Source organism: Lycium ferocissimum, chromosome 2, assembly GCF_029784015.1.
Source record: "Lycium ferocissimum isolate CSIRO_LF1 chromosome 2, AGI_CSIRO_Lferr_CH_V1, whole genome shotgun sequence".
In the NCBI taxonomy this organism is placed as follows: Eukaryota; Viridiplantae; Streptophyta; class Magnoliopsida; order Solanales; family Solanaceae; genus Lycium; species Lycium ferocissimum.
In genome coordinates this window covers 3,088,756-3,110,193 of record NC_081343.1, presented here as the reverse complement: position 1 = coordinate 3,110,193, position 21,438 = coordinate 3,088,756, and the positions used below count along the sequence as shown (strand labels likewise).

Sequence of the window (21,438 nt, the reverse complement as noted above, 5' to 3'; positions counted from 1 at the left end):
TGGGTCATTAAATGGATGAAAAAATGTTATTAGTGATTAGTAGTGAATTGAATCGTGGAAATGAATATGTTGATGATATAAATGTGTTATAAATGACCTATAGAACATGAAATGAGTATTGGATACGAAAGAGTACGATGATGGATTTTAGTCATAGTTATGGGAAATTGAGGTGAATTATGAAATGCGAATCATATGAATGAATGACGATTGTTGTTAGCGATATTGTGATGATTATTATGAATGTTGGGAGTTGATATGAAATATGGCGGAAAGTGGTATAAACAAAGGAGATGCTGCCTTAATTTCTATAGCTTAGAGAACATGTTTTCCCGATTATATAACTAATGTCGATACGAATTCCATTGAAGGTATACGAGTGCGTTTAAGGAACTTGGCCTCCATATAGAATAGTAAAGCGGCAAAGGTATGTGAGGCAAATCCTTTCTTCACTAAGGCATGATCTAATTATGGCATGAAATTCCTCTTTTACTATAAATGTTCCACCTCGAGAAAGTTAAGAGTCTCTCACAATAATACTTATACGAGATAAGAAATATAAGATGAATACGATGGGAGGATAGTAAGCTAAATATCCTAGAAATGTCATAGCCTACGATATGATGCTTTCTGAGTGAGTGATGTAATATATGTAACCTAATGATATTGATCACTATGTACACTCGCCTTATGCTTGTTCCTTGAGGTGAGGAAGAATACTTATGAATGCTCAAAATGACATCGGGGGTCCACGACCTTACGTCACCCCGATGAAGTATGATTATCTATGAGCCTCTATGTATGTATTGCTATAAGCATATTATGATAAGCATATTATGATAAGCATGTTATGATGAGTTATGATAAATGTATTATGATGAGCATATAATGAGCATGTTGTAATGAGCATATATGATATCACACACCGTCCTATACGGCCGTATGTTGGGCGTATACGCCATGGCCAAAGGGCATGGGCGGCGCCACTAGTGGACGGCATGAGATGGTACCCGGACGCGGGAGGCACCTGGACGCGAGGCTAATGCTATTGCTAATGTTATTAAATATCACACCGCGCTACATGGTCGGGCAGCTTATACACTTATGCATATATGATATGATGATGAGTATGAAAGTAAGCTAGCATGTATTACTTTACGATTCGATCGATTCAGATTGCTCTCCTTATCTGATGCCTCTTTATTTTATTGACATCTTATTATTGTTTAGGCCTTACATACTCGGTACAATATTCGTGCTGCGTCCTTTTCTTCGGACGCTAACGGTGTTCGTGCCCACAGGTAGACAGGGAGGTGATCCGGACTACAATATGAAGCTAGCGGTGAATTGAGAGCACTCTATTTTTCGGAAGTGCCACGAATTCTCTTTTGGTATATATCTGTATATTCGTGTTTTGGGCATGACGGGGTCTGTCAAGCGTCCGGATGTCCGGATATTCTAATAGAGGCTCGTAGATACGCGGTGTGGGTAGTCTGGTCCATGGCTTGTATGTATATGCATGTATATATTATTTTGATAGCGAAACTTATGTTTATAAAAGCTAATGTATTTTCGAGAAAATGACAGGTATTTATATGATTATGAGCATACGGTATGAATAGTATGCGAGATCACAGGCAAGTGAGTGGTGTTCGGTGGTTAGCCCGGATACCGTCGCGAGCAGTAGCTCGGAGCCGTGACTAAGAGACATTCCAAATGGGATTTTGTAAGGCAAGGGGTATGAGACTACCAGAAAGGAATATTATTTCTTGCTAGATGGTTGAACGTGCATCGGTTAAGCCCTCGTGTTTTGAAGATGAAAGGCTTGATTGATCATGTTGAAGACATTGGTTTCCCACCGGGAACAAAGGTGATTCTCCACGGATTTGATCCAAACTAATGATTTGAATCTGATAGTTTTGCACGGTTGTCATAAACAAGGCATTGCAAGCTATCAATAATATGGAGAAGTCATTTTATTTATGAATCGTTTACTTGCGATGCTTAAAGCAGTAGAGCAAAGTGTGAAGAAAGCCCCTAAGCATGTACTCATGGTTAACAAGGGAAAGGGAATGAAAAAGAAAAGCAACAAGGCGGCAAAAGTTTCCAATCAGCCTAAGGTGCAAGCAAAGGCTAAACCTCAGCCTAAGGAGAAAGTTCCAAAAGAAGGAGTTTGTTTCCACTGCAATGAACCAGGTCATTGGAAGAGGAACTGCAAACTCTATTTGGAGGAATTGAAGAAGAAAAAGAGTGGTGAATCTACATCTTCAGGTATTTATGTTATAGAAATTAATTTGTCTACTTCTACTTCCTGGGTATTAGATACTGGATGTGGATCTCACATTTGTACAAATGTGCAGGGACTCAAAAGGAGTAGACAGCTGAAAAAGGGTGACGTAGACCTACGAGTTGGCAATGGAGCAAGAGTTGCTGCTTTAGCTGTAGGAGCCTATGAATTAGTTTTGCCCAATGGGCTTTTGTTAGAGTTGACCAATTGCTTTTATGTCCCTACTATGAGTAGGAATATTATTTCAGTTTCTGTTTTGGATGATGAAGGTTTTTCTTTTCTTATTAAGGATAAGAGATGCTCCATTTATTATGATGATTTGCTTTATGGTATTGTTGATTCATATGTTGGTCTTTACATCTTAAATCTAGAACCACCTAACAAAGGTGAAATCTATAACATAACTCCTAAGAAGATCAAACCTAATGATTTGAATCCAACCTATTTGTGGCATTGCTGTCTTGGCCACATAAACAAGAAACACATCTCTAAACTCCATCAAGATGGACTTTTAGATTCATTTGATAATTGCAAATCTTGTTTACTTGGCAAGATGACAAAACAACCCTTTACCGGGCACGGTGCAAGGGCTAGTGACTTATTAGGCCTAATACATGGTGATGTATGCGGTCCATTAAGCCTACAAGCTAGGGGTGGATATCAGTACTTCATTACAGTCACCGATGATTTCAGTAGATATGGCTATCTCTATCTAATATCTAATGAAACATAAACATGAATCCTTCGAAATGTTCAAAGTTTTTCAGAATGAAGTACAAAATCAACTTGGCAAGACTATTAAGATACTTCGATCCGATCGAGGTGGCGAATACTTGAACCGAGAGTTTGATGACCATCTAAAGAATTGTGGAATTATTTCACAACTAACTCCACCAGGAACACCACAGTTAAATGGTGTGTCCGAGAGGAGGAATCGAACTTTATTAGATATGGTTCGATCTATGATGAGTCAAGCAGATCTTCCTTCATCCTTTTGGGGCTACGCCTTAGAAACAGTAGCGTTCACTTTGAACGGAGTTCCAACCAAAGTGGTCGAAAATACACCATATCATATATGGACTGGGAGAACACCTAGTTTATCTTTTCTTAAGATTGGGGTTGTGAAGCTTATGTGAAACGACAAATTTCAGATAAGTTAGCAGCCAAATCTGACAAATGTTTTTTTGTGGGATATCCCAAGGAAACTAAAGGATATTATTTTTATAATTCCTCCGAAAACAAAGTGTTTGTTGCTCGGAATGGTACCTTTTTGGAAAGAGAATTTATTTCAAAAAAAAACCAGTGGGAGCAAAGTAATTCTTGAAGAGTATCAAGAACCACAAGATAGCATGGAACCACTAACGGAATCTCAACAGGTTCCACAACCAGTGGTGGATCCCGTTCAAGAGACACAAATTCCACGCAGATCTAATAGGACACGACATGAGCCGCATAAATATGGATTTCTCATAACAGACAGTTGTGATGTATTGCTCATGGATCAAGATGAGCCTACCACCTATCAAGAAGCTGTGTCTAGTCCAGATTCTGAGAAATGGCAAGATGCCACGAAATCTGAAATGCAATCCATGTACGACAATCAAGTTTGGAACTTGATTGATGCACCTGAAGGAATAAAAACCATTGGGTGCAAATGGGTTAGAAGAAAACTGACATGGATAGCATAGTGCATACCTAAAAAGCTAGACTTGTTGCTAAAGGTTTCAGACAAACCCATGGTATAGACAATGATGAAACCTTTTCACCAGTAGCAATGCTTAAATCCATAAGGATTCTCATTGCCATTGCTGCATACTATGATTATGAGATATGGCAAATGGATGTTAAAACAGCATTCCTTAACGGGAATCTGCTTGAGGATGTGTACATGACACAACCTGAAGGTTTCATTCATCCTGAGAATTCTGGAAAGGTTTGCAAGCTTCAAAGATCCATTTATGGATTGAAGCAAGCATCTCGGAGTTGGAATCTTCGTTTTGATGAAGTAGTCAAACAGTTTGGATTCATCGAAAATGAAGATCAACCTTGCGTATACAAGAAGGTTAGTGGGAGCGCAATAGTTTTTTTTGTGTTATATGTCGATGACATATTACTCATTGGGAACGATGTCCCTGTCTTGCAAAGGATTAAGATGTGGTTAGGATATTGTTTCTCAATGAAGGATTTGGGAGATGCTACATATATCCTTGGGATAAAGATCTATAGAGATAGATGTAAAAGGTTAATCGGTCTGAGTAAAAGTACCTACATTGACAAAGTGTTGACACGTTTCAGCATGCAAGATTCCAAAAGAGGAGTCTAGCCAATGTCCCATGGAATTCATCTCAGCAAGACTCAATGTCCCATGACATCTGATGAGCAGAACGCATGAGTAGGATTCCTTATGCTTCCGCTATAGGATCTATCATGTATGCCATGATTTGTACTCGGCCAGACGTCTCGTATGCATTAAGCATGACGAGCAGATACCAGTCAGATCCCGGTGAAAGTCACTGGACAATAGTCAAGAATATCCTTAAGTACTTAAGAAGATCTAAGGATGCATTCTTGGTTTATGGAGGTTTGGAAGAAGAGCTGGCTGTAAATGGTTACACGGATGCAAGCTTCCAAACCGACATAGATGATTTCAGATCACTATCAGGATATGTGTTTGTGTTAAATGGAGGAGCAGTCAGTTGGAAGAGTTCTAAGCAAAGCACTGTTGCAGATTCTACAACGGAAGCGGAGTATATAGCTGCATCGGATGCAGCTAAGGAGGCTGTATGGATCAAGAAGTTCATCTCTGAATTGGGAGTAGTCCCTAACATTGATAACCCTCTGGATCTTTACTGTGACAATAACAGTGCTATTGCACAAGCTAAAGAACCTAGGTCCCATCAGAGATACAAGCACATACTCCAGACGTTACCATCTTATTCGAGAAATCGTTGAAAGAGGAGATGTCAAGATATGCAAAATACCAACCAATGACAATATTGCTGATCCACTGACCAAAGCTCTTCCACATGGCAAGCATGATTACATGCTAGGTCAATGGGTATTAGATACATGTTTGATTGGGCCTAGTGCAAGTGGGAGATTGTTGGTGGCTATGCTCTAGCCCATTGTATGGACCTCATTTGTTAGTTATGTTTTTGATTAATAAAAGAAGTTTTATTTATATTTCTTATTATTATATTATATTGTTTTTTTTTTTTTTTTTTTTGAAACTGGTAACTGTATTGTATTCCATATGAGCAAAACAGTACATAGGTTGTACTGACACCATATCTACAAAAGTACTCCAAGACACTACTATTCTAATCCTATATTGAATCTAATACATCAATAATGGAAATAGTATCATCTGACTAAGCCTGATTACACTAAAAACAAAGCAATAAAATACAATTCAACTTGACCTTCTGCACTCCATTCTCTATACAAAACATCTGGAGTTTCTCTCCTTCCATATTGCCCACCATATGCTGGCAGGGACAATTCTCCATCTGTTTCTGTTCTTTGCCTGTAATCCTGCCTCTTCCCAACTCTTTAGAGCCTCTGAAATCTTGCCAGGCATGGTCCAGGCTATACCTTTGAGATTTAAAAATATTCTCCAAAGCTGTTGCGTAAACTTAGTGTGTAGAAACAGATGGTTAACTGTCTCTGCTGTTTCTCCACAGAAGAAACATCAATAAAATTATCCCCCTTTTCATCAAATTATCTTGTGTAAGAACTGCTTCTTTAGCTAAAAGCCACACAAAGCAGCAAACTTTATGCGGGATTTTGGGTCTCCAAATGTGTTTCCAGGGCCAGTTGGTAATCTGTTGAATTGATTGATTCATCATCCTATAGGCTGAACTAACTTTGGAAACTCCTTTGTTATTCCCCAGCCACCAGAAAACATCCTCTCCTATCTGAAGTCCCTTAAATTGTTCCAGTATGTTAAGAAAATCAGCCACTCTTTGTATCTCCCAAAAATTGATTTGCCTTCTGAAAGTGAAATTCCATCCTTGAGGTGTCCACAAATCAGCCACAGTCCTTTGATGATCTAAGACAATATTGTATATATCTGGAAATAGTCTTTCCCGATTACCAGCCTCAAGCCAATTGTCCTTCCAGAAACTGGTTTTGACCCCATCAACTACTCTGATCTTGGAGTTGCACTTAACTTCATTCCGTAAGGCTCTTATGGATCTCCAAAGACTTAACCCCATATGGTGTGGTAATCTCCTTTGTCATCCAGCTATCTTCCTCCTCATCTTTTGCATTAATGACTTTCCTCCATAGAAGTTGATTTTCATTGGCATACTTCCATAGCCACTTCATTCTGAGTGCTTTGCTCTGCATTTTCATGTCTTATTATTATATTGTTTTCATGTTGCATATAATAATATATATCCCTAGTTAATCATTTATAATTTGATTATAATGGTAAAAGACTAGCATGAGCTTAATCGATAATTATGTGTACGGTACAAATTAAACTCATATGTATTTGTTAAGAACAATATACTGGATAGGCCCATTATGGGATCACTGCATGAATTAGTGTCATAAGTGATTCTCATAATAGTTATGTCAATTAATCCTCACACCTGAGATTATCACAGTATCCTACATAAGGAACATTTTGTTTTGACATTCACAAACGTTATCTTTAACCGGATAATCATAAAGTGTATGATTGAACATAATGTGAACTATGTGGAGGATAGTGATTATTCAAGATGGAATTTGTCCCTCTCTTTGAAAAAGACATCTTTTGGGCCCCTCGATTAGTAAGATTGAGAAATGCATGGCCGTACTCAGATGAACTGAAAGAGTTATCAGTATTATTTGACTTATCAGCTTGCTAAGGGATCGAGAAATTATATTTGAACACTATAAGGATGACACTATACATGCCTTATGTTCGAATTAGATATCGTGTGACAAAAGGACTATGACATATGCTATTTAATTAGGTTATAATGTCTTGTGTTCGAATTAGATATCGTGTGACACTATTACGAACTTTAAATTATTATTACTTGGGTTCGTCATAATGTCTTGCTAGAGACCAATTATGATTTGTGAAATTAATATAGTACTAATTCTACTGCCAACGTAATATAAACCTATTGGGTCGCACATCAAGTATATCGAGGAATCACACATCAAAAGGTAAGTTATCTGATCCTTTTGTCGAATTAATAGTTTTCGAGCAGCACCTACAGTTCGTTTTTGGCAGAAAGTATATCAAGGAATCACGCATCAAAAGGTAAGCTATCTGATCCTTTTGTCGAATTGATTGAAACACATGGATCTTGTATAGGGATTAAGCAATAAATTTTATATTCCGCTGCTATTCTGTACTTAAGATTGCACGAATTCCCTTCAAAGTCAACTTCTCGGACATCTTCAGGAGGGGGAAGTTGCTTGATGTTATACACTAAATACAACAAGCCTGATTCGCATAATTATGTTCATAAAAGGAGTGAAGCAAGTTAAAATAAAAGGTTTTACACATAAGGGAAAATTTGAAGATGAATCTTTTCCAATTTATTCACAGATCTTATGCACTTTAAATTGCCTTGGCTAAACAAAAAAACACGTCCATACTTCAAACCATGTATGGCAGCGCAAAAGAATTTTCACTTTCCTAAGTTTAGACTATCATCACTACCATTATGTCCACATTTCCGAAAGAATAGTGAGCTACAGATGATCCACCATAAACATAAGCTTCTTGTCTAGTCCCGTGAATAAAAAGAACCTATGTATGTCTATTCGGTTGAATATTCAAATGAGAAAACAAAATGAGACACGACGAGCCATCTCTTCATCCTAAAATTTAGTGACTAGCTTCTCTGGGTGGAGACAACAGTTGTTGAAAAAGTTGGTCTAAGTAATCTGAGCATTCAGTCAAATATTTGAAAGCAATGGATATAGTGGTTATGGACAATTTACGACCACTTTTTGATACCTTTATACATCTGACACGGGACACGTATATTCTCTAACACCCTTTGACACGCATAATCCAATTTTTGGGGTATATGTGCAATGATGATTTTTTTCTCCTATTTACTTGTTTTCGGGCCTTTTGTTTTTACTACCTAATTTTTGTTTTTACAAATTGAAGCGGCATAACATGCTGAAGAGTTGATATACAGAGAAAGTAGGTTCCACGGGCGAACGAGTGGGCCTGGGTAGAGAGAGGTCAGTCCAATATGCTAAAGAATTTGTTTAGAGCAGAATTAGCAGTTCAATGGGTTGAATCGTGAGAGAATAAACCAAATCGGCTCGATGGACCAATTGAGAGAAACACACCTAGATCTATAAGATAGGTAGCGAGAAAACTGTTGTGAGAACCGGTTACCAAAGATTTGCGATAAAAATTCACACTAAACCCAAAACCTCGAAGTAACAAGTGAAGTAGTCTAGCACCACTATATGGAGACCCTTGCAAAATGGTTGTCTGGCCGGTGTATCTCGACACGGGAAATGCTCTTGTGAACACCTTTCAAGATTATAAGAGACTATCATGTCAATTGAAACTTAAGGACCGCTCGGTTTGGGTTATAGAAGATATAATCTCAACATAAAAATCAGCATAACTTTATACAATGTTTGTTTGTGATTTAAGGAGATTTATAGCCTGTTTGACTAAGCTTCTGGGAAGCTAAAAGTGCTTATGTTTTTCAAAAAGTGCTTATTTTAGAAAGTCGATGTATTTGGCCAAGCTTTTAGGGAGAAGAAAAGTGTTTTTGAGTCGTTGTAAAAAAGGCAAACTCTTCATAAGCTAAAAAGAATTAGCTTTTTCCGGAAGCACTTTTGGAACATTGGTCAAGCACAAAAGCTGCAAAAAGTGTTTTTCAAATAATATTGGCAAAAGTATTTTTTCTAAAAGCAATTTTGACAAAAAGCACTTTTCAAAACAAGTAGATTTTGGAAGCTTAGCAAAACAGGCTATTAATCTCCACTTAGAAATCATGATTAATTAATCCTAACACTTGGTCACTCCTTTTTGTTTTTCCCATAAATAATACTTGCATAAGTAATGCGGGAATCTATGTTTTATTTTATGCGGATAGAATATGGAATAAGAATGCGGGTATTACTAATACATGGATAAAATGCAAAAATGACCAAACATAACCCTCCTAATGGTAAGAAAAAATTTATTTTGTTTAAAATGTAAGCAAATATTTTAAATTACATATGGTATACAAATGTGCAATATATCAAACCAAATATTCAGCAAGAAATAATCCTTGCATTATACAATCCCGGCATTACTAATCCTTAGGGGTCGTTTGATTCGATGATAAGTTATGCAGCGATTAGTTAGGTAGGAATTAGTTATGGAGGGATTATATAATGCTAATATTATTTCTTGTTAAATATTTAATTTGATGTAATACATATTAGTATACAATATATAATTTTTAACTATTTGTTTACCTTTTAAGCGAAATAAAAAATTTATTATTATTAAGAGAGTTAGTTCGGTCAATTTAGAATTTCAATCCATGTATTGCTTAAAACCCACATTCTTGTTCCGCCGCATTAAATAATACATAGATTCCTGCATAACTTATGCATGTATTATTTATGAGGAAAACAAAAAAGAGCAACCAAATGTTGCATCAATTAATGTTGATTTCAAGGAGATTACATTTCTTCAAATTGCAAATAAACATGGTATAAACTTATGTTGATCTTTATGTGGAGATTATTGTAATAACCATAATTAAATTAGGGGTTATTTTTCCATTTAACCAAATAATAAAAAGAGAAAATTAAGGATTTATATAGAAAAAAAATAAAATATAAAAAACGTGGGCGAAGCCGAAAAGGGAAAGAAAAAGAGCTAAAGTCTATGGCAGACGTGAGAAATAAGAAAGAAGCGAGGCAGAAGCAAAGAAAAGAAAAACAGTAGAAAAACAGAAAAGAAAGGAAGAAAAAGAGAGGAAAAGAGGGGAAAAATAGAAATTTTCATCTCAAATCATCAAGGGAATGATCCTACGCTTTTATTTTAGTTTATTACGTGATTATGGGTAAATTTTTACAGTGAAAACATGGAGAAATTATGAGAATTTGAAAAAGTTTAGCCCTAGTGTTCTTCAACCTTATGTTGTTCGGACTCTTTGTAATAACCCAATTTTAAATAAGGGTTATGTGGTAATTTAGCCTAAAGAAAAAAAAAAAACGAAATTAAAAGGCTGGGCCAAGTCCATTCTCTTATTCTGGTTGCTGGTCACGTTTTAGTAATTTAAGGAGTAGAAAATTAGGGTAGTTGTGGGCTGTAGTTTTATAAAAAGAAAATAAAGGGGAAAAAAAGCAAAACTATTGAAAAAATATTGTGGAAGTTCACGGACAGCGTGAGGGAGTGAACAGCGAGGGTTCATATTACAGGTATTTCACTACATTAGCTCTTTAGCATATATTTTGATACACATGTTGTTGTGTTGGTTGGTCAAAGAAAGTTATTAATGGTGGCATAATCATTATTCAATGATTAGATGATGGATTGGAAATAAAATTGGTGACAATGATTGGTGGGTTAGTGGAATTAGTCATAGAAGTTTAGATATTGAAAGCTGCTATGAAAAACAACTTTATTTCTTCCAGTTTCGATTACTACTATATCTTTATTAGGAGACAAAAATCATAACTGATGATTGGGTAATAAATGAGAGGGTTATATGATTATAATAATGATGATTGAATGTAGAATTATATTATGAGATAGCAGTGGTTCGTTGACATGAGAAACAATATACTAAGAATGCAAATTCAGAGCTATTGTGCAACATCTTGAAGCCACTGTTTCGGCAATTTTCCCCATTACTGGAAGTACTGCGTTTCACATTAATATGGGTACATAATTTGATTAGTGGGACTGGGAGTTAGACTTTGATTGTGGACTTGCTTTGAAAATTTAGAGGATGCTCGTCTAAAGGGTTTTGACTATTTTAAACCCGTTTTGGTGTAGTTTGAGGTGATTCGAATTTCCGAGAGCATAGTTTTGAATTATTGGAAGGGGTGCTTGGATTGTGAATTCGAGTAAGTGAGACTTTAAGCTTTGGGTGCTTGCTTTTCAAACCCGTTTTAAAAATATGTTTTGTCTGCCTGGTCCATGTGTTGGAACAAGCGTGTGCTTGCTAATCGATGGTCCTTAATTTATTTACGCACATACTTTATTTTCAAATACTCTAAAACTCTCTTTATAAATTGTTTTGTGATGTGATACAACTGTGAGCCATGATATTGGGGCATTGTGTATGCTTCTGTTAGCATTGTGTATGCTTCTTGATGATATTGAGGCATTGTGTATCCCTTAGCATTGTGTATGCTTCCTGACATATTTGGCGCATTGTTTATGTTGCCATGGATTCAGGGTGTTGATTAATTCTTTAACTGCCGTTTATGACAGGTCCTTAGTGTAAGTTGTGTTGAGATATATAATATATTTGATAAACAGTGGTTTAGACCTTGGTTGCTATTATATAATGATATATTCATGTGCATAATATTTTTGTGTTTGTTGTGTGTTTGTATTTTCTAACACTTGAAAAGGGGTATTTAAAAGTGGCGGGTCAAGGATCTTGAGGTTATATTTATGTATAACTCACTTCCTTTCCGCATGTCCTACGCTTTTATTTTAGTCGAGAACGAGGCTTGTGGCTAAAGATTTCATGAGTGAATTTTGTTGGAGAGGCGAGCCACCGCATTGTTCGTGGAGGGGCCATTCGCCTTTATCTAGTTTATTTCTAGTTACTTCCTTTATTTTGAGTTTACATGCCCGATATTCAAACTCGATATTTTAACCCGATGCTCCATGATCTTAGCGTGTGGAATTTGGGCTAGAGATTCTTTTTATCTTAGCGTTGGTTGGCTTCCATTAATCAATTATGGGTTTGGTTCATGACTAATTCGTATTTTATTATTAATGATGTCGTTGGGCCTACACTTATTCTCTTTTAGTGCTTTTGTAAATGATTAAGGGTATGATATATGGTTCGATAAACATGGGAAGAATTGGTGTGTCTTTGGGTGCCCATCACATCTAGCGGGTATTTTGGGACGTGACACTCTTCACAAATGCCGATAGGTATGTGTCGGATCCTCCAAAAGTAGTGCATTTTTAGAGGATCCGACACGGGTGCGGCAGCATTTTTGGAGAGTTCAGAGAGCAACATAGCTTCAACCTAAATCGTTGATTTGCAAGGCAAACGTTATCAAATTTCATTTTGATTAGTGTTCTGGAATCCTCTCACCAAGAAGAATTCGTTGGTGGTCAGGGTTCCGGTATTGACCCGTTGACCAAAGTTGACATTTTAGGTCAAACCCTTGACCACGAGTTTGGCTTGTGTTAAAAATTAAGAAAACGTCCACTGAAGGATTGTTTTTACCTTTTTAAACATATTTTGGTGTAGTTTGAGGTGATTCGGAGACTCGAAAGCATAGTTCTGGTTTATTGAAAAGGGTGCTTGAGTTGTGAATGCAAATTAAGTGATACCTTAAGCTTTGATGCTTGCTTTTCAAAACCTGCTTTTAAAAATGTGTTTTGTCTACTTGATCCATGTGTTGGGATAAACATGTGCTTCGCAAAATTGGTGGTCTTTGACCGGCCGCAGATACAATGTTTTGTGAAAATTATTAAAATTATTTAATAAGTGATTTGTGGTGTGGCATATCTTCATGCCGTTGGCGTTGGGCATCATTCCTACATTGTCATGATATATATACTAAGGGCATACATATGCTATCATAATAGGTTTGGGGCATACACATGTTGTCGTTATATATTAGGGCATGTTGTAGTATACTTTTGGGGCATTATATATGTTGTCGTAGACTAGTCGCGATGTTGTGTTAATCTCCTTCACTTTCGTTTATGACAAGTCCTTAGTGTAGATTGTGTTGGGATATGTAGTGTTCTTGTTGAACATTTGTTTGGACTTTATTGAGTATTATATTATGAAATATATTTTTGTGCATATTATGTTTTCGCCGTTGCGTACTTGTATTTTCTAACCCTTGTACCAGGAGTACTCAAATGGGGGTCGAGCATCTTACTGCATTATATTTACGTATAACTCACTCCTTACCAGCATGTTCTTGCAGATACTATTGTTGAGGGTGACGTGAGTGGATGACGAGTCCGTTCGCGTACATTATGTTGCTGAGGTGAGCCTTCGCATTGTTCGGGGAGGCTGTTGTTCTATCTATTTTATATTGTCTTTTTTTTTTCTTGGGGTTTGCATGCCCGACAAATATACTCATGTAACTCTATTAGATGTTCCATGGTCTTAGAGCCCGCTTGGCTTAGCTTATAAGTTGCTGCCTTTTTGAGTGTTTGGCTGGCCAGCTTTTAAGCCATTTTGTGCTTACAATAAGCCCAAAAAAATAAGTTCGGGTAGCCCAACTTATTTTTTTGGCTTATAAGCCGTTTTCTTATATAAGTCGCTTTTTTTTAAGCTAAGCCAAACGGGCCCTTAGTGTGGGATTTGGGCTAGAGATTTATTATTTGAGGGATCGTGGGATTTCGTAAATTGATATATGATTTTGGTGGGATAATTATTTTGTATTAGAGCACCTTATTTGATCCCTCTTCTTCTTACCAGTATTAGTCTATCATTATCTTATTCTTCAATTTTAGTACTAATATTGGTTATCTTACCATTTTTTTGGTTCATTATTTTTCTTTTCTTCGATATTTTCATCATAGCTTCTTTACTCTTGTATTTTTCAAACTTGTTTTGAAAAACGTTTTTCTTGAGCAGAGGGTTAGTCAGAATCAGCCTCTCTACCCCACAAAGGTAGGGGTAAGGTCTGCGTACACCCCACCATCCCTTGTAGGATCCCCACTTGGTATTATGGAATTATTTCATATCTAATGATTATTGATACGTTTGGACTAGCACATATTTTCTCTAGTGCTTATAGAAAGGGCAAGTATATGAAAAATTGGTTCGCCTGGCGGGTGCCAGTCACATCTAGGGGGTAATTTGGGACATGAAAATTATATCCCCTACAACCCAAACCAAACGGCTCCTTACGTTACAATCATTGCATTACTACTTCCCGCTTTATATTCATAAAAGTACTCATACCTGAAGATAAAATCTCTTGTATTCATCTTCATCGACAAGGTTGTCTATCTTCTGTGCCATTTGCTTATCACCAAGTGTTACCACCGCCAATGACTGCAAAAACCAAATACTCAATAATCAAATGCAGTATCCCACATAAATACTATCGTATATAATATACTTCTGAAGCATAAACTACAACTAACAAATCGAAAATCTAAAACAGCTTGATGCTACATCGTCACACTTTCAAAAACAAGATCCACAGGGGAAAGCAGAACGTGACACCCTATGCAAAATCTAGGGATCTCAACTATTTAGGATTTCTGATATTAGTTTGATTTCCTCAACAGATTCTATTTAGCTAAAAGTAAGTAGAACAAGTAGAGGAAAGAGTAAATATTAAAAGACACATTACCAAACTTGAAGCTTAAAAGAACATCAGCCATAAAACAGATCAGGTCAATGAAACTTCTTTCCTCATTATTTGCAATAAATCTGAATAGAACTTTCGGAGGAAAGACAAACCTGATGCTTGCAAATAGGCAAATTCAGTCATGCATTTTACAGAATATAGAGGAAACACACCTGTGTTTCACCTCGAGTGAAGAGAGCACTCCCATGTGCCCTAGGAAGCAGTCCACAGCGTGCGTCAATCGATCGTATCTCCTGAGGGCTCCTGCCATCACTTCTCTTACCTCTCTGGTGACAGGAAAAACATGAAAAACGTAACTATAAACCAACTCAATAACAAGTAAAAATTTGGATGTCTGGAAGATACTCAAGTGCAAAGACTAGGTCCTATAAATCCTAGACATACTCCTAGCTCCTTAATATTTTTTTAACAGCTTTGCTCCATCCCTCCTGGTTAGAAAAACAATGACAAAGCATATAGAACAACTAATTTAATGTAATATGCAGAACTAGTTACTAGAAAAACCACTCAACTCTAAGACGTGGTATTGTGTGTTGTCAAAGGCTCCTTTAAGATACGCTTAAGCCCTGAAGCTAAGAAAAGCTTAGGGAGGGTGAATCGCCTCACTTATGTTGTTTTTCAGTGAAAGCTTAAGATGTGTTTCGGTGAACGCAAGGCACCAACCATTTGAGAACAAAAAACAGAGTACCCTGCCTTCAATGTATAGATTCCAGCAATCATTCACTGCGAATTGCTCCAATCTTGTTCATAGTCTCAGAAGGTCCTCCAACTCCTAATCATTGACATTCCTTCTTAGAACAAAGTTCCAACGGTTACCTTCTCTGTATTGAGAGATGGTATTCATTGTCGCTGCTTAGCTGAAAAGGGCTGGGATATTCATCCATTACAACTGAGTTACTAAGCTATTTATCCTTTCCAAAATTTAATATGAAGATCATTGCCTACTCTAAAGGAGATATTATGGGAAAATTCACCCCATAACTTGCTGATACTTTTCCAAAAGCCTTAAACCATGAGTAGCTTTGAGACTTTGGTGCACCAATGGTCTTGAGCTCCATGAAGTGCCCTAACCAGATCTTCCAGAGATTAGTATTTCCCTGATTATACCTCCATAACCACTTCATTAATTGATGTTATTGACCGGGTAGATAACATTTTTAGCATGTTGATGTGGAGCCCAGATAGAGCCTCAAATATAAGTAGAGAGAAGTTGAAGTAAAGCACTTGGGAAGTGTTGGCACCAAAGAATATCAAAGTGTCATCGGCATAAAGTAAGAAATAGACAATGTATTCCCAGGCTCCATTCACTGTCAAAGCCTTTCAACCTTATAGTTGATTAACTGTGTCTTGCATTTTGCTCCGTCCCTCCATTGCAAGAATAAACAAGAAGGGTGAAAGAGGGTCACCTCGCCTGAGACCTTTATGTGGAGAGAAGAATCCTACAGGGGACCTATTAATTAGATTGAGAACTTAACTGTAGAAATGCTGAACTCGATCCATTTGATCCAACTTTCTCCAAACCCCATCTTCCTCAACATTAAGATAAGATAGGACCATTCAGTTGGTCAAAAACTTTCTCAATGTTCAATATGCATAGTATTCCTGCTTCCCCACTTTTTAATTTCTAGTCAAGAACTTCATTAGTTATATGAGTGATGCAACAGTGTTCTACCTATTTGAATGAAGGCATTTTCTATGATCAGAAACCAGCTTCCCTATCACCTTCTTGAGCTTCTCTGCCAATTTTTTTGTTGCAACCTTATAAACACCTACCAATTAGGCTAAGTGGCAGGTCATTCTTCAGTTCAATGGCACCTTTTTTCTTGGGGACCAAAGCTATAAAGGAGACATTGCAGGGTTTGACCATGTAACAATTTTGATGGAAGTGCCACAAAGCACCCACAACATTTTTCCAACCCTTTTGAAAAAAGGCCATAGTATAGCCATCAAGGCTTGGTGTCTTGTCAGGGACACATGATTGGATGATGGAAAGCACATGTTCCTCCTCAAAAGGACTTTCTGATTTCTTTCATTTTTTTCTTTTTCACTGGGGGTTGGATGTGGAGGTAGTTATCCCATGATAGGCCTGTCAATGGAGCAGATACTAACCCAAGCCTCCTGTCCCAATTCATCTAACAGGATGTGTCCTAAATATGCTACTCAATAATCGCCCATGTTCTGACCCATCTAGGGGCTAACCCTGCTATAAATAACTGTTTGTTTTAATATAACATGATTCGGTGATACCTAATAATTAACACAATATCATGGAACCAACACTATTTTCATATTCAATACGTGATAGTTCTATTGTTTAATCATACAATAATTAGTACTTCTATCACATACTCTTACATTGCGTATAGCTTCTTAACTGTACATTTATGGAGTAAGATGGACCGTCTGATGAAATCTTTTCCTACCAAGAGATCAAGCTTAAGCTTATTCCCCGTCAGTTCCTGAAACCTATTTGAAGGTCTCCCTTGTTTATGTTATTTAGCCTGCCCTGAGATTCTACCGATGATTAAAGCCTCTATCAGGCGCAAAAAACCAGTAATAAAGAATTTGCTCTGCGCTAAGTGAAGGAAAGCATGTCAATGCCTGTTAGGAATGTCAAGGCAGTTTGCAAAGGGAGAAAGAGTCTCCATCCTCTCAGCTGCTGGACAAGGATGTGACTGAGCAAAGAAGTCAAGAAAAAATGGAACACCACTCTAGCTTGTATCTAGTGGATTTGCAGAGGGAAGAAACAAAAATGTTTAAGTGCATGATTGCATCTATACCTGGATATAAGTGAAATTTTATACTCTTGCTCGCCTTTTGCTACAGGTTGGAATATATGGATGATTTAGACACTGACGGACTCCTAGATTTTATCAATCCCTTAGAAGTACGACTCATGAATTGAATTTGTCTAATAAGTTGTGTAGCTCTCAGCCCCATCTTAGTGCTGATTTTGCATCAGTAAAATCATATTCATCAAAAAAGCATTGGAAGCCAAGCATTGTCTCAAAGAATTCTTACCTCCACGATCCGTTTCCGCAAAAATTTGGAAGTAACTTCCTTGAATACCAGCTTCACATCCACCTCAGAGAACAGCTGCAACAGAAACACAAAGCATGACTCTTAGCAGTAGTTATTACCAAAGGACTCATGTACTGTACCATATTGCCAAAAATGTAGTTCCACTACCCTCAGGTCTCAGTGTAAGTGGAGACACATCCAGAATTTACAACTTGCTAGGATTAGTCCATCAATCAAAGGAATAATGATCAGAATGTGATTAAGACAATGAAGAGACTATTTTTTATCAAGAGGAGGGAAGTTTGTGCCCAACTAAATGAACATCATCTAGACTCCAGCATCCATTGCAAAGAAGCTCAATCCATCAAAAAGAGCTTTCCTTTGGAGAAGTAGAAAGAGGAGAAGATATCACTGAAAGATTGGAAAATTTGGATGAATTTCTTGGATAGGAGCTTTTTGGTATACCGTTGCTCATCAGGATATATCTTATACAAAAAGCTATGCCTAAACCTGCATGATGTGTCGAATCTTATTATACATAGAGGCAAAATTACTTTTAGAGTTTTCTTTTTATCTTTTTTCGTAAAAATGGAGGCGGAGATATTAGTGTGCATCTTAATAGTTACAAGTTGAAAATCTCTAGAAAGTATAATTTTAATGTTTGCAGGTTTGCCTCTGAGAAGAGGAACTGTCTGAGCAGATCCTCAGCTATGGTAGAATTCTCAGATTTTATTGATGACATGGAACTTCTAGATTTGAAATTAGGAGGAGGAACTTTCACTTGGTTCCGCGGAGATACTCACAATACAGCATCCAGAATAGACAGGATTTTGTGCTGTGAATGGAATAATCAATTCAGTAACATGAAGCAAACCACACTCCAAAGACTGACCTCTGATCATGTACCAACTGCCCTATCGTGTGGTTCTTGGGAACATAGTAAATCATAGTTCAAATTTGAGAATTGGTGGCTGAATACTGAAGGTTTTGTGGACAGAATCAGCTCTTGGTGGAATTCCTTTGTTTTCTTTGGGAGACCTGATTACATTTTAGCTTGCAAACTTAAAGCTCTAAAATGTAAACTTAAGGAATGGAGCAGGAATGAACAGGGGAATTTGAAGATCAAAAGGGTCAACTTGCTTAATCAAATGGCAAATTTGGACTCTGTGCTTGATAGAAGAGCTCTGACAGATGAGGAGGCAATCAAGAGGGCCTCTACACTTATGGAGTATGACGAGCTACTAAAAAATGAAGAGACTGCATGGAGACAAAGATCCAGGGCTTTATGGTTGAAAGAAGGCGACAACAACACAAGATTTTTCCATAACACTGCTAATGCTCATAAGAGAAACAACAATATTGATCATCTGGTGGTACAAGGGGATCGCATAGCGGAACCAGAAAGAGTCAAGGAGGAAATCATTTCTTTTTATAAAGAAATCTACACAGAGACAGAGATCTGGAGGCCTACTGGAGACTTGATTAATTACCCCTCAATTACAGAAGCAGAGAGGGATTCCCTTCAAAACAGATTTAAGGAGCAGGAAGTATATAGTTGCCTGAAGCAGTGCGCTATAGATAAAGCACCTGGTCCTGATGGGTACACCATGAGGTTTTATATCAAGTGTTGGGATGTTTTAAAGCAAGATATAATGGAGACTTTTCACAATTTCCATGATCAGGAAATGTTTGAGAAAAGCTTCAATGCTACTTATATTGCCTTGATTCCCAAGAAGGCAGGGGCTGAGGAGCTGAAAGATTTCAGACCGATAAGTCTGATAGGAAGTTTCTACAAGCTTTTATCAAAGGTTTTGACTGAAAGGTTAAAAAGGTGATGGATAAACTAGTGGACTCTCAACAGATGGCCTTCATCAGAGGGAGACAGATAATGGATGCTGTGTTAATTGCTAATGAAGCATTGGATTCAAGAATTTAACAAAACAAGCCTGGCATTTTGTGCAAACTGGACATTAAGAAAGCATATGATCATGTGAATTGGGAGTTTCTTGTTAGAATTCTAAAGCAAATGGGTTTTGGGGAGAAATGGATCAGGTGGATCAGGTTCTGTTTGTCCACTGTCAAGTTTTCCATTCTTATCAATGGTGCTCCTGACGGTTTTTTTGATGCTCATAGAGGGATTAGACAAGGAGATCCGTTGTCTCCTTTTCCATTCATTCTTGCCATGGAGGGTCTAAACAACATGATAAAAATAGCCAAATCAAATGGGTGGATCTCAGGTTTTGAGGTAGCCAGAGTAGGCGACAGGAGTTTGGAGGTGTCTCACCTTCAATATGCAGATGACACTTTAATTTTTTGTGATGCAGAGGAGGAGCAGGTTAAGTTTCTGAGACTCATTTTGGTCTACTTTGAAGGAATCTCAGGACTTCATATCAATTGGAGGAAAAGCCATATTTATCCCATTAACTCTCTCCCTAATTTGGAGTTGTTGGTTTCAATTTTGGGAGGTGAAGTGGGTCAGTTACCTACTGTCTATACAATAGAGGAGATGTGGTCTCCCCAAGGCTGGAATTTGGTTTTCAGAAGACTTCTAAATGATTGGGAAATAGCATGGGTAGCAGAACTATTGACAGTAATTGGTGGATTTCAAGGAACTAATTTTGAGCCAGATAAATTGACATGGAAGCATAATCAAGATGGACTGTTCTCTGTGAACAGATTGTACAACAAGGGTTTGACTGAAATTTCAGGGAGGACACCAGGACCTTGGAAATCCATTTGGAAGAGTGTGGCACCAACTAAGGTGAAGTGTTTCACCTGGCTGGTAGCTTGGAGAGCCTGCTTGACTCATGAAGCACTGCAGAAACGAGGAATAAACATTGCTTCAAGATGCACATTATGCAAGGAGGCCTTAGAGACAAACAATCACCTTTTCCTTCATTGTAAAGTTACGGCACAAGTCTGGGCATTGTTCATTAATTTGGCTAAGGTGAACTGGACTATGCCTGAACACACTGCAGACCTTCTAAGCTGTTGGATAAGAAGGGGAGAGCAAGAGTCAGAAGATTTGGTGGAAAACAGTTCCTGCCTGCATCTGGTGGAACATTTGGAAGGAAAAAAATGACAGAATTTTGAAGGCAGAGAAAGTTCATTGCAGAAGATCCAATGGAAGGTCTTTGCTTCATTAAGTTTTTGGTGTAAAGAACAATATGTAGAAGAGGAAGTTCAGTTAGTGGACTTTTTAGGATTACTGTAAGTATTTCTCTTTCAGTAAAATGTAAATTTTTGGAGGTGGCCAGCATACCCTTAATGCTGAGGAATACAAAATTACCAGTTTCAAAAAAAAATCCAAAGAGATATGGGAGTTTTGGAGAAATGTGAAAAGAAGTTGTCCAGATGGAAATCTCAGTATTTGTCTCTAGGAGGCAGGCTTACTTTGATTAATGCAGTGCTTGATGCTCTACCAACTTACATGTTATCTCTATTCCCTATCCCTTCTGGAGTGGTTCAACGACTGGATAAGATTAGAAGATCTTTTTTCTGGCAAGGGAACAGTGACAAAAGAAAGAAATTTCCACTTAGTAAAGTGGAAAGAACTGACTACTAGCAAAAAACAGGGTGGTCTTGGTATTAAAAATCTGAAGAATCAT

The 21,438-nt window shown here is 37.4% G+C and overlaps 1 protein-coding gene across 1 annotated transcript in view; it reads right to left on the bottom strand.

The window, feature by feature from the left end:
* The window catches only part of LOC132032801 (probable polyribonucleotide nucleotidyltransferase 1, chloroplastic), a 54,031-nt gene that overhangs the window by 21,539 nt on the left and 11,054 nt on the right, over nucleotides 1–21,438 (bottom strand). The window contains exons 3-5 of the mRNA XM_059422539.1: nucleotides 17,831–17,905; nucleotides 14,962–15,075; nucleotides 14,395–14,487 (exon numbers count right to left, since the gene is read on the bottom strand). Coding sequence (XP_059278522.1) covers nucleotides 14,395–14,487; nucleotides 14,962–15,075; nucleotides 17,831–17,905 — 282 coding nt within the window. The remainder of the gene's footprint in view (nucleotides 1–14,394; nucleotides 14,488–14,961; nucleotides 15,076–17,830; nucleotides 17,906–21,438) is intronic.